The sequence below is a fragment of the Petromyzon marinus genome, chromosome 30 (genome assembly GCF_048934315.1).
Source record: "Petromyzon marinus isolate PM22_M1 ecotype Great Lakes invasive population chromosome 30, UKy_Petmar_22M1.pri1.0, whole genome shotgun sequence".
Taxonomy (NCBI): Eukaryota; Metazoa; Chordata; class Hyperoartia; order Petromyzontiformes; family Petromyzontidae; genus Petromyzon; species Petromyzon marinus.
The window spans coordinates 12,115,611-12,129,861 of NC_133696.1; the positions used below are offsets into that span (position 1 = coordinate 12,115,611).

Genomic DNA, 14,251 nt, shown 5'->3' on the forward strand with positions numbered 1-14,251 from the left:
ATTATCTTAAGTGTAAATGTAGAGTGTGATCACGCAGCATGGAGTGTATCATTGCATTACATGCAATGGAATGTTCTGCATCAGTGTGTGGGCTAATAGCTGGAAGTTGCTTTTGAGAATCCTGTTGAAAAATTCCAACCACCTTTGTCGTGATGACATGAAAATAGATTTCCTCAGTAAATGTTCACGGTTTTTTTTTTTTACCCCGTTATGAACGGGATGGATAGGAAATTGCAAAAGCGATTTATATTCTGCTCTGTCATTTACATGTGGATATACAGTATCAACGTGGCCTGTTTTTGTTTAATAATTGGTTCAATGTAATTTCTGCTCCTTTTCTGCGTAGAATTGTCAGCAGTGTAAGCCCTCATTGGAGCTTGACAAATTATTTGGTGGTTCTGCATTATGAGCAGTGCACAAGCACATATAATAACTCAATACATTCATCAATGACACTGCCTCGAAAGAGAAACAAACATACATAATAATCTAAAAAGCTAAAACTACTGAAACAAAAAAATGCTTGACTAGGTAAGACCAGCTGAGCTATTTAGCCACTTTTTTAAAGAAACCTGGTCACAAATGATCGCTCAACTTAATGGCTTATGGCGTGGAAATTTATACCAGCCAAATACTCTCAGTGCAAGTTGATTCTAAATACTCTGGTTCTTTCGCTAAAGTTACGTAGGTAGAAAAGTTAAACTAAAAATAAAATATCAGGGCGTTTCGATCGCAAGGCGAGCGGTCGTCCTCAGGCGGAGCGACCGCTTGTGTTGCGACCGAAACGTCGTGATATATTTATTTTCTACCCACGTGACTTCACCGAAAGAACCAAAGAGTATGGATTCCTGCAGTCACGAAAGCTTCAAATCAAGATTTATTCTAAATGTGGAGGGAAAAACCGGAGGACCCGGAGAAAAATCCACGCGACCACGGGGAGAGAAAACATGCAGACTCCAAATATACAGCAGGCGTCAGCGTCAGGATCAGGATCGAACCCATGACCTCCTGCGTACCAGGCGAGGGAGGTAACATCACACCACACGTGTGCTACATTACCTGAGTGCCACCATGGAATGAACCGCGTCTGGGAAGATGTCCACTGAGGAGTTGGAGCAACGAGATTGGCTCGCGTGCAGCAGATCCCGCTGTGTTTGTTCATCACAGGATCGCGAGAGGTGGCGGTGCCGGCGGCGGCGGCGGCTTGCGGAGACCTTCATCAAGCAGTGAATTGATCATGGCTGACGTTCGATGTGCCCTGTACAGATGAGGAGCTCTGCTCAGGGGTGTACCTGGACTTCATGGGGACGGACGCCACGCTGTTCCGTACGCTCGGCAAGCCGCACTCCCTGCGCACCGATCAGTACAACTCGCGCTGGCTCAACGGTACGTCCGCGTCGGGGCCGGGGTTCCACGCATAGCTCTCCTCGCGGTCATCGCCGGAATAATCTCCGTGTCACACCGTGCAGCAGATGATGCCCCGGGAGTGGGGGTGGGGGGGATGGAGAACGTGCTGGTCGGCAGTATTCCGCGAGTCCGTGCATAGCAGTTGAGTGTCCAGTATGTCGAGTGCGTGCGTTAGCGGACCGCACTGCGAACCCAGCGAGCCCGAGTTCGTCACCCACCACGGCTAACATCGGTGGTGACTGTCTGAACTGGATCTGGACTTCCCAACCCCGCGGACTGCTTCAATCAGTAACTGTGATACGGTGTGCAAACATCAGCGCTGTGGGGAGACGAATGCGGTCGGGCGTGGTGCCGGCCACACTGGGCCTTGCCCCAACAGCAGCCTGCGTAGTCTACGTGGGGACTTGGTGTGAATGCGAGGGAAAGTTGACGGGGTGGTGATCGCGCGGTGCGGTGGCGGATTCTGTCGTGCAGAGCCCGTCTTCCTGGACATGCACATGATCCCGGACAGCGGCGACCGCAACGATGACAAGCTCTACTTCTTCTTCCGGGAGAAGGCCACGGAATCTGGCAACCAGAAGTCTGTCTACGCGCGCATCGGCCGCGTCTGCATTGTGCGTACAGCCCAAAGGATGTTTCTACTCGAACGTTGATTTTGCGCGTGCCATGTACTGTCATCTCGTTATTTATTGTGATTTACTTCCCCCACAACCAGCTTTGCATGGGGAGGAGTTCATTCGGCAGTTCACTGACAAGGGGCAGTAACTTATTATCTCCATGAAAGATATAAATGTCTCGTCCAAATAAGATTGGCTATTGATAAATTCAAATTTGGGCTCTAATATTGGTTCATCTCGTCGTCTTTCACGAGCGAGCACCTACACTCACGTCCTGTGATCTGCCAGCAGTTGTTGTAAGGGGGCTTATTCAATGTTTGTAATGACCTAGGGGGGTTGAGCACACGGTGGAAGATTCTAAAAGCCCATGACCTCGGAGTAAATTTGGCGCTGAATAATTCAGGCGCTTTTTGACGTTTAATATCAACGCACTGACGGGGTGCTGATTTCTTAACTTATTAATCACGTCCATCGCCGAGGTCCTTCTGAGACCATCCCTCTCCCTGCCACAATGGCATCGCACCCACGCCCCACGCTCACCCTTCGTCCTGCCGATGGTGGGGCCCATGGTCCGCACGTTTTGATGAAAGGGAAGCATCAATATTTAATCAGTTCATATATGCGATACATGCACAATGTAAAAATGAATGCCCCTTCTACAGCGCAAGTACAAAAACACACCACCCTCCTGGCTACATTCTCTAGGGATTCACGTCATTTGTTTAGCTTAACACGTAGGCTTTCGCGACCAATATCATCCAAAATATAGGGGTTTTTTTGGGGTTAGATCGTGTAGATTTACGCAAAAATGTACGTAAATTTACGTAACTATTTAGGCAGTCTAGCCCAAAAAAAACCTATATTTTGGATGATGTTGGTCGCGAAAGCCTACATGTTAAACTAAAAAAAAATACTCTTGGTTCTTTTGGTAAAGTCACGTTGAAGGGAAACAATAAAATAATCAAATATATATAAAACAATTAAATTCTCACGACGTTTCGACTGTAGCACAAACAGTCAACGTGACTTTACCGAAAGAACCAAGAATATGAATCGCTGCAGTCACGAAAGCTTTAAATCAAAATTAAAAAAATACGTTAATCCCTAGAGAATGTAACCAAGAGGGTCGTGTGTATTTATGCGATCTAACCCAAAAAAAACCTATGTTATGGATAATTGTTTTTACATATAAAAAATATGCAACAATCCTTCAAATATAAGGAGTATTTATGTCTACACTCTGTTTAATAAATTTCCTGAAGCATAAGGTTGGTGCTTCATATGGTCACATTTGCAAATGTAATTTGTAACTTTGATGCTTACCCGTGAGTGGGCCATTGTATTGAGGGGCTACTGCTCGTGGTGTTATCTTGATGTGGTCTGCTGCCTTGCACAAGCTTGATAAATGCGACTTATATTATTATGTTTTATCCATTTATGTTAAATGACTTCCCTTTTTCTCTGGTTTACACTCCTATCGTTTTGTTGTATTGTTCGCTGATGCAACTTGCTGGCTCCGCTCCTATACTGGACATCTGTTTAAAACGAGCTTCACAGCTCATCGGATTCCTCTTCCTGCAGTCTAAAATAAACGTTCTCAGTCATTCAAATCGTCCAATAGAACCAGTCGTATATAAGGACGATGGCTGCTCGTTATATATATTTTTTTGTTTCAATGTCACGAGTTGCAAGTGGCCAAATAGAGGGCTGGTCAAACAAGCGGGGCGACGATGTCATCATTTATCAGAGAAGCTTTTAGCTACGTGCCGGCGGGGGACGCGAGGGAGACGTTGCGCGTGACCGACCGCTGCCGCTGCTGCCGTTGCTATCTTTGTCCGGCCGCTTTCAGAATGACATGGGCGGCCAGCGGAGTCTGGTGAACAAGTGGAGCACCTTCCTGAAGGCCCGGCTCGTGTGCTCCGTGACGGGCGCCGATGGCATCGAGACTCACTTCGACGAGCTGCGTGAGTTCCTCCCGCCTCTAGCGCCCCCGTTCGGCCGCTCACAAATCACCTGGCCCGTCGGCCAGGCCATGAATAAATCATCCCTTCATTACAAACAGCTGGGGTCCAAATGGGGACTAGGTTATAAACCTTGTTTTCTGTTTGTGGACAATTGGAAGGTAAGATGCTAGTATAAAAAAAATTTGAAAGGTAGGAATGGGAAAAGGTAAATAATTTCTAATGATAAAATCGACAGTGAGATTATATACTGTCCTGGGCATATTCTTAGTTTTTTCGGTAAAGTCACGTTGAAGAGAAACAACAAAATAACAAAATATATATATATATATAAAACTAAGAATATGAATTACTGCAGTCACGAAAGCTTTAAATCAAAATTTGTCCTGGGCATGTCATGTTTTGCCCCACTGGGGATTCGAGAAATTGTTTCCATACTAGCTAGCGATTCGATTAAACAATCGATTAGTATTTTGCCACTTTTACAAACGTAGCATTGTTCGTGGCAGAGGGCTCAACCCGGTGCCACATGTCTTCAAAGTCCGTTGCATCATGTTAAGAAATATTTACGCTGCTACGGACCGGCACGCCTTCCCACGTGAGAATTCACTTATATTCCAACGCGTCTGTTCATGGACCAGCTTGGACGGTTTGTAAATTGGTCTCTGGCCATTTGGCGTGGGTCACCGGGGCAGGAAGTAGCACGCCGGGCGAGAGTCCCGCAGCGAGCGGACACGACGGTGCCGCGCGTTCGCCGTCCAGAGAGCGCTGGTGCGAGGTTCATAAACGCTCCACCGTGCGGAGCAGCCGCCTGTGCCAAATGCACGGTCTATTTGCAGAGTTACGTCAGTGGAGATTTGCATTGCTTCACTGAACGGGAGCTATTGTTGCTTTTAAGCTCAAATAGTGCGCATTGTGCTCAATCGCACGCGCAAATCTCGCGTTCGTTTGTTCGTTTGTTTATTTATACCGGCGGCTTTTGCAGGCAAAGCGTTAACCGAGCGTGCAAATCGCGCATTACACGCATCGAGCAATGTGAACCCCAGTGCTCGCCATGCGCATTGATGGAATGAGAAAGCGATATGAACCACGGTGCTTGGTCGTATGCAACACTCACCGGCACCTGTCATAACACGAAGCCGCTCGACATGGGAATTCCCCTCCCATCGTCTCTCGTCTCGAGCTCTTGTGACCTTGCTCGGTTCAAGTGACGCGTTACACTCGTATCTGTTGCAACTTTGACAACAGTGCTGTTTGTTGCTGACTGCTTGCTGTTTTTGGGCATGTGCTCAGAAACTGCGTCAAAAAAATGCTGAGAGATGCTCTTTTTCAGGTAAGTACGGTCAAGCAATGCTATTCGGTGTTTCTCTCTTGAATTAAGCAGGTGTCACAGTATAATGTGTGCTTGTGCTATTGCAGAGGACATATTTGTTTTAAAGACGGAAGAAGTCAGAAACCCCTTGATCTACGGAGTGTTTAGCACCACCGGGTGAGTGTGCTGGCCTATATAATGATGGCCTTAACACACACACGCACACACACACCACTCACCAGCACCTCACCAACCCATCGCTTCCCATCTTGCAAAATCTGCCGTAAGCGCATAAGACTCCCGTTAGACGTCCTCGTGGATTCAATCCTCTCCCCTGTCCATAAAAATCATGATCCGTGGTCAATCCACTGCTGGATGTAGTCTTCCCAAGCCGTCCCCATCTCCCGTGATCCCGTGATGTGAATGGTAACCCACCGAGCACCAGCATACTGCCCCGTGCTGTGCATTTCTCTGAACGGCAGCCCGGGAGGCTGCGCTTTTCTCGTGGAGTCGCACGTCAGAGCTCAAACCCCCGCAGTTAGTACATTTGTATTCTTGAAAAATATCAATATCCGCACTCGGAAATTACTCTCGGGTCCCGGATAAGATCGGTCTCGCTGGCCGGCGCAGCTCGTGCGTCGCCGGCGAGAGGGGGAAGTTCGGACCTCGACCGCGCGCGTCGCGTGCCGAGCGGTCACGAGCGGTCACGAGCGGTCACGGGCGGTCACGGGCGGTCACGAGCGGTCACGGGCGGTCACGGGCGGTCACGGGCAGTCACGGGCGGTCACGGGCGGTCACGGGCGGTCACGGGCGGTCACGGGCGGTCACGGGCGGTCACGGGCGGTCACGGGCGGCCATGGGCGGTCACGGGCGGTCACGGGCGGTCACGGGCGATCACGGGCGGTCACGAGCGGTCACGGGCGGTCACGGGCGGTCACGAGCGGTCACGGGCGGTCACGAGCGGTCACGAGCGGTCACGAGCGGTCACGAGCGTTGGCGCCCGCACGTGCGTGTCTGCGACAGGTCGGTGTTCAGGGGCTCGGCCGTGTGCGTGTACAACATGGCGGACATCCGCATGGTGTTCAATGGGCCCTTTGCCCACAAGGAAGGACCCAACTACCAGTGGGTCCCGTACCAGGGCAAGATCCCGTACCCACGGCCCGGCACTGTGAGTAGCGACACCCGGTGCTCGCGCGCGCGGGCGACGCGTGTTGCCGCGCTCCGGTGTTTACACCGCACGCACGTCCCTCTCACTCCCTCCCCTTACCCATGGACAAACCGGGTCGCCCCAGGGTATGGCAGTACAACAAGTAGGTTCATTTCCTTCTTCCGTACGGGGATTGAGGGCTATACTGTAGCCCCCATTCGCCCCCCGTGGCTTTTCCTGTGGATGTTTTTGTATTTTGCTCTCGTTTTGTGCGCCTTATCTCTTGCGCTGTGTTATTGATTTTTGTTGCTATTATGCAATTTGAGTCTTCCACCGCCGCAGGTGAAGGGGCCCTCGGTTTCAAATGTAGATTGGCCTCCACTGGGTACACACGGAGCATCGGTGCTTCACTGCCGAGTTCGCATTCTTACTCCCTTAACGCAAAGCCAAGCCACCCCTCTGCAGCAACTGCAATGTTTCACTTATTTTTTATTTTACGATATCTCAGTTTGTTTTGTTTAACCAGGATGAACGCAACCTGGGTCCACCAACATTATGAAAGCAAAACAAATCAAGTAAAACACACCATTTAAGTACGGTAATAACAAGTGTAATCATTCTAACACGGGTATTATTATTAAGCTTCTATAAATAGCAATTAATAATACGATAATAATACGTTAAAAATGGACAGTTCATCCAAATTCCAGGTTTTTTTTGCTTGGAAGCAAACCTGCCCATAATACAGTTTTTTTTTGGGGTTAGATCGCGTAAATATATAAATGTGTCGTTAAACCCGCCCACCACCCAACATCCAATTAGTAATTAGCGATATAACCCAAAAAAACCTGTATTGTGAATGATATTGGTCGCGAAAGCCTTCGTGTTAAACTAACCTGCAACATCTTTGCACTTTTAACATTTAAATAATAAGTTTACAGTATTATCACGAGCATGGTCATTGACGTGATATGCCTGCTATGTTCGTACTGTGGTGAACGATAGTGAGTAAAGGATGTCTTCATGGTTCTGGGCCCTCTCCCTACGGGATCTGTTGGTGCAGCGTGCTCGCAGTCGCACCTTGAGACCAGCGACTGTGCAGTGACGAAGGGCAGAGCACCACTGGGAATGCAGGCGTAGCCTTCCAGTCAAATCCAAATCGATACTTCCACGTGCTTTTCAATTAGCTGGACTGATTGTCCAAGAGTTATTCGTGTAAGGAGCACTTGGGACGCTGTCACACGAAGAGAACTACGTACAAGAGAACGTGCATACGGTGGTAAAAACTAAAAATATTATTAAAGTAAGAGCTCACGACCCCGATACAGCCAGTCGCGTGTTCCGAGTTGGAAGATCTCCCGTCGTACGAAGCCGACCCCGACGCGACTGAGCTGCATACCGGAGGAGGGGGGGATATAGAGGAGGGGTGACGGGGTAGGGCCCGCTGCATACGACGGCACTTAACGAGGTTCGAATTTAGTCGCTGACTGTCGGGCGTTTCTCCGCTCGCTTTGCAGTGTCCCGGGGGCACGTTCACGCCCTTCATGAAGTCGACCAAGGAATTCCCGGACGACGTCGTGAGCTTCATCCAGACGCACCCCACCATGTTCAACCCCGTGCAGTCGATCCACAAGCAGCCCATCATCGTGCGCACAAACATCCCCTACAAGTTCACGCGCATCGCCGTCGACCAGGTGGACGCGGCCGACGGGCGCTACGACATCGTCTTCCTCGGCACGGGTTCGTCTCGCGCGGTTTCCATTGCCGGCGCCCCGCTCGGGGGGAGCAGCGCTGAGGCGCTACGCTCTCTCTCACTCTCTCACTCTCTCTCACTCTCTCACTCTCTCTCTCTGTCTCTCTCACTCTCTCTCTCTGTCTCTCTCACTCTCTCTCTCCCTCTCTCTCACTCACTCTCTCACTCTCTCTCACTCTCTCTCTCTCACTCTCTCTCTCACTCTCTCTCTCACTCTCTCTCACTCTCTCACTCACTCTCTCTCACTCTCTCTCTCTCACTCTCTCTCTCATTCTCTCACTCCCTCTCTCTCTCCCATCTCTCCCTCTCTCTCTCTCTCACTCTCTCTCACTCTCTCTCTCACTCTCTCTCTCCCTCTCTCCCTCTCTCTCTCACTCTCTCTCTCACTCTCTCACTCTCTCTCACTCTCTCTCACTATCGCTCTCTCTCTCTTGCTCACTGTCTCTCTCCCTCGCTCTCACTCTCGCTCGCTCTCTCTCTTTCGCTCTCTCTCTCGCTCTCTCTCTCGCTCTCTCTCTCTCGCTCTCTCTCTCGCTCTCTCTCGCTCTCTCTCATGCCCTCGCTCTCTCTCTCGCTCTCCCTCGCCCTCTCTCGCTCTCTCTCTCGCTCTCTCACTGTCGCTCTCTCTCGCTCTCACCCTCTCGCTGTCTCTCACCCTCTCTCACTCGCTCTCTCTCTCTCCCTCGCTCTCTTCGCTCTCTTTTGCGCTCTCTCTCTCACTCTCTCGCTGTCTCTCACCCTCTCTCACTCGCTCTCTCTCTCTCCCTCGCTCTCTTCGCTCTCTTTTGCGCTCTCTCTCTCACTCTCTCGCTGTCTCTCACCCGCTCTCACTCGCTCTCTCTCTCTCCCTCGCTCTCTTTTGCACTGTCTCTCTCACTCTCTCGCTGTCTCTCACCCTCTCTCACTCGCTCTCTCTCTCTCCCTCGCTCTCTTTTGCACTGTCTCTCTCACTCTCTCGCTGTCTCTCACCCTCTCTCACTCGCTCTCTCTCTCTCTCACGCCTCCCGTTTTGCGATCCCTGAGCCGTAAATCCCGAGTTCGCATCGTGGAGGCGAGTCTGTCTGTAGGGACAGCCCGCTGTTGACATCCCCTCTAACATGGGAGTGCCGATTTGATCGACCGGAAAGGAACGACGAGCCGAGTCAAACTCCCACCCCCCCAACCGGGATTTAATCTCCCAACCTTCCCCGTTGCGAGCCACCCGGAAACATTCCACGACGTGACGACGTTGTGGTGGAGCAGCTACGGCGTTTGCAGGCTACCACGCCATTCCACACGCCGGTGGCAAAAGATTAATATTCATCCTGCAACCAGGATTTCAAAACTGACTGCCAAGCAGTGTTAACGTAGTCGATGTATTTTTTTTTATTTTAGGTTGTCTTAGTTTCGCCTTACTCACAGCAGTCTATCGTTTAGTTGACTGAGTAAATGTTTGAATGGGTGTGTAAGGAGTGGGCAATGCTCCCCACCCACCACGTTATGGGGCCAGCCAAGAAAGCCGTCCCTTGGCGTGGACCAATCAGTTTCAAGGACAATGCATATATTATCATAGTATGCTTTTTGTTTGCCTTTTGACTGCAGGTATCGTGGTTAATGCAGCAACATGAACCCTTGTAAAAAGGTTTCAGTTTCGTTGCCAGAAAAAAGGGGAAAAACCCCTATTATTATGAAATATCTTCTCAGGCTTTACCGCCGCCGGCGACGGCACTGAACAGCGATAACGACGACGACGATGGCGATGATGGCGATGAGGATGTCGATGAGGATGTCGATGAGGATGTCGATGAGGATGAGGGGTCCCGTCTCCAGCGCTTGAAGTTACGCGCGCGTGGGTGGCGCCGCTGTTCTGTCTTTTCTCCTCTAGATCATGGAACGGTGCAGAAGCTGATCGTCCTTCCCAAAGACGACGCCGAAAGCAAAGAGGAGATCGTGCTCGAGGAGCTCCAGGTGTTCCAGGTGCGGACACATCTCAACACTTTCCGATCACCCAGATTGAAAACTCATTTCTTTTCGGGCTGCTTTTTGTGCTTGGTTTTCCTCCCCCCGCGCCCCCGACGAGCACGGATGGCTACGTACGGTGTGAAAGAAGGTCAACATACATTCGTACAGCACACACGCTACGCGTCGGCTGTTGAACGTTCACGGTTACTCCAGAGTATATTTGCTTTAACTGCATTTCATTGTGCCTCTTCCAGGATCCAGTGCCGATCTTATCAATGAAGATCTCATCCAAAAGAGTAAGTGTGTACCAGGCATCTTGAATGATTTCGCCAAGACTTTAAGGGTGTCCGCTTGTGATCGCGGCGTTAATGTCGTGTTTTAAATACTCGTTGGGTGGAGCCAGCCCCAATGCATCTAAATCTAATCCAGTCGTTTAACTTCATCCACAACACTGGAATGCATTTAGCTTACAGACCCACTTATCTTACGCTCACACCACTCCATCACGTTCGTGCGCGGTTATCTCTACTCCAGCGAGCCTCCTCGTGCGTTCTCCGCCAACTGCTGTACGCCATCCCGAGCCCCCCTTTCCGCTTCTCTTGACCCCCGCAGCAACAGCTGTACGTGAGCTCGGCCGTGGGCGTGACGCAGCTGCCGCTGCACCGCTGCGGCGTGTACGGCAAGGCGTGCGCCGACTGCTGTCTGGCGAGGGACCCCTACTGCGCCTGGGACGGGAAGCAGTGCTCCAAGTACTTCCCCACCGCCAAGAGGTGCGTTACCGCCGCCATCACAGCAGCGGCAGCGCGCGTCGCTGCTGCTGCTGTGGGCCCTCCTGTTGTCATTTTCGTCTCGCGTCAAAAACCTTTTTATTTTATTTTCCCTGCTGAGGCCCACTGAGCTACGTTAGCTGTTTTTCAGAAGCCGCCACCTGGCTGTCAGAAGTGATAGCTCAACGAGGTGGCCGAATATTCTGAACACGTGACGTTGATTCTGAACGTGGATGGAAAAAACGGGAAGACCCGGAGAAAAATCCACGCGGCCATGGGGAGAGAGACACGCAAACTCCAAATATACAGCAGCAGCAGGCATCCGGGTCGAACACACGACCTCCTGTACACCAGGCGAGGTAGTTAACATCTCACCACCGTGATGATGATGATGAGAGAAAGATAGACACGAGAGAGAGAAATGCAAACTCCAAATATACAGCAGCAGCAGCAGCAGGCGTCAGGGTCGAACCCACGACCTCCTGTACACCAAGCGAGGTAGTTAACATCTCACCACCGTGGCGCATCGCTTGATGTCGCACCTCACGCTTCCCGAAGAATTAGGAAGCGCAATGGAACAGAGCCCTGTGCAGAGGGAGCTGCTGCGGGTTGCGATGGTTATTGTGCTTGACTTGCAATCAAATGCCCCCTTGAGCGTGCTCTGGTTGAGGCCCTTTAGTTTGCAGTGGCGTGAGCAAGCGGTTGCAGCGCTGCGCATTTACCTTTGTCGCACGCACATAGCACGCATCAAGTGAGAATTCTCTGTGGAGGAATGGAGCAATTGGGCAATCGTCGAACCAGCTTTCATTCGTATTCACCCATCGCTTAACAAATCTGGTCCTTGAAAATTGTGTTCTGTTAAACGTGCCTTTCTCCTACGATGTCGCCGCGAACCGCAGCTCGTGTCATTCGGCGCGATGGCCGATGTTTGGCTCCCGTGTGCTGCGAGCTTCGTGTGTTCGCGACTCGCTGCACACGTGTGCGTTATAAATCGGACTTCCTCTACCCGAGGCAGCAGTTTTAACAGCCAGAATGATAATCTATATACAAGAAGAGCAAAAACATAATGGCAATCCCAGCACTCTGCGCGTGCCAAGATGGCATCACCGTTCTTGTGATGGCCATGCTGCTCAGATCCCGGTTATGATGGGTCGCCGCGTTGGCGAGATGTTAACTTCCTCGCCTGGTATGCAGGAGGTCGTGGGTTCGATCCCGACCTTGACACCTGCTGTGTATTTGGAGTTTGCGTGTCTCTCTCCCTGTGGTCGCGTGGATTTTTCTCCGGGTCCTCTGGTTTTTTTCTCCACATTTTGAAATGTGCGTTTAGAGTATTTGCCTGCAAACATTTCCCCACGATAAGCCACTTCGTTGAACTATCGTTTGTGAAAGCCAGGTCGCTCATGAAAAAGAGCTATACAGCTCGGTAGGCCTTACCGGGTAAAATAAAAAAAATGTTTAGTTTTTTAGTTTATGCTTGGGGCTGCTTTAGACACCTCATTTATTGATAATCACCGAATACAACCGAATACAATTTCACCGAAAAGTTTTATTTTGAATGCTCTTCATCCTTAAACACTTTGTGAATCTGACATGACTTTTAATAGTTCTGTTATGTTATAGAGAGATCGTAGTAAATGTCCTAACTTGACAGTACGAGTGGCATATTATTAATTGGAGTTTGAACATTGTGTTGTGATTTTTTTTACTTTTAAATACCAATTATCATAAATGTCTACACCCGACTTTTTGATGCAGTGATTTCATCCGTTTGGTTCTGGATGTAATTCGCATTGTCACAGTTTTACACACCATGTACACACACATTGTCACAGTTTTACACACCATGTACACACACATTGTCACAGTTTTACACACCATGTACACACAGATTGTCTCACAGTTTTACACACCATGTACACACAGATTGTCACAGTTTTACACACCATGTACACACACATTGTCACAGTTTTACACACCATGTACACACACATTGTCACAGTTTTACACACCATGTACACACACATTATCACAGTTTTACACACCATGTACACACACATTGTCACAGTTTTACACACCATGTGCACACACATTGTCACAGTTTTACACACCATGTACACACAGATTGTCACCGTTTTACACACCATGTACACACACATTGTCACAGTTTTACACACCATGTACACACACATTGTCACAGTTTTACACACCATGTGCACACACATTGTCACAGTTTTACACACCATGTACACACACATTGTCACAGTTTTACACACCATGTACACACAAATTGTCACAGTTTTACACACCATGTACACGTGCCTGAGGTAGAGCTGCGTCCTGCAATAATACGGATTCCACACAGGAGGGCGCACGTGTCCCACGTAGCCACCGTGTGTCCGCACAACTCGCCTTCTGTCAGTCACGTGACCCCCTGCTGTCTGTCGAGTGATCTGCTGTCTGTCGTGTGATCTCCTGCTGTGTCTGTCGTGTGATCTCCTGCTATGTCTGTCGTGTGATCTCCTGCTGTGTCTGTCGTGTGATCTCCTGCTGTCTGTCGTGTGATCTCCTGCTGTCTGTCGTGTGATCTGCTGTCTGTCGTGTGATCTCCTGCTGTGTCTGTTGTGTGATCTCATGATCTCCTGCGGTCTGTCGTGTGATCTCCTGATGTCTGTTGTGTGATCTCCTGATGTCTGTCGCGTGATCTCCTGCTGTCTGTCGTGTGATCTCCTGCTGTGTCTGTCGTGTGATCTCCTGCTGTCTGTCGTGTGATCTCCTGCTGTCTGTCGTGTGATCTCCTGCTGTCTGTCGTGTGATCTCCTGCTGTCTGTCGTGTGATCTCCTGCTGTCTGTCGTGTGCTCTCCTGCTGTCTGTCGTGTGATCTCCTGCTGTGTCTGTTGTGTGATCTCATGATCTCCTTCGGTCTGTCGTGTGATCTCCTGATGTCTGTTGTGTGATCTCCTGATGTCTGTTGTGTGATCTCCTGATGTCTGTCGCGTGATCTCCTGCTGTCTGTCGCGTGGTCTCCTACTGTGTCTGTCGTGTGGTCTCCTGCTGTCTGTCGTGTGATCTACTGCTGTTTGTTTCACAATCTCCTGCTGTCTGTTGTGTGATCTCCTGCTGTCTGTTTCATGATCTCCTGCTGTCTGTCGTGTGATCTCACAGACGCAGCCGCAGGCAGGACATCCGGCACGGGAACCCCGTCACGCAGTGCCGTGGCTTCAATGGAAACCGTGAGTTACTACTTCTACTCCTGAGGCATAACCAGATACTTTATAGTCATCATGGAGTTAAATGGCGAGGACTTTTACACACAATGCCTGAGCCTTCTCGGCACAGGCAAGTCGT

General features: G+C 50.1%; 1 protein-coding gene across 7 annotated transcripts in view; it reads left to right on the forward strand.

The window, feature by feature from the left end:
* The window catches only part of LOC103091698 (semaphorin-3C), a 415,462-nt gene that overhangs the window by 389,019 nt on the left and 12,192 nt on the right, over positions 1–14,251 (forward strand). For all 7 annotated transcript variants that reach the window (XM_032963566.2, XM_032963567.2, XM_076070749.1 and 4 more), the window contains 10 exons: positions 1,267–1,386; positions 1,882–2,021; positions 3,874–3,988; positions 5,405–5,474; positions 6,321–6,465; positions 7,962–8,184; positions 10,062–10,153; positions 10,393–10,434; positions 10,751–10,908; positions 14,069–14,136. In XM_032963566.2, coding sequence (XP_032819457.2) covers positions 1,267–1,386; positions 1,882–2,021; positions 3,874–3,988; positions 5,405–5,474; positions 6,321–6,465; positions 7,962–8,184; positions 10,062–10,153; positions 10,393–10,434; positions 10,751–10,908; positions 14,069–14,136 — 1,173 coding nt within the window. The remainder of the gene's footprint in view (positions 1–1,266; positions 1,387–1,881; positions 2,022–3,873; positions 3,989–5,404; positions 5,475–6,320; positions 6,466–7,961; positions 8,185–10,061; positions 10,154–10,392; positions 10,435–10,750; positions 10,909–14,068; positions 14,137–14,251) is intronic.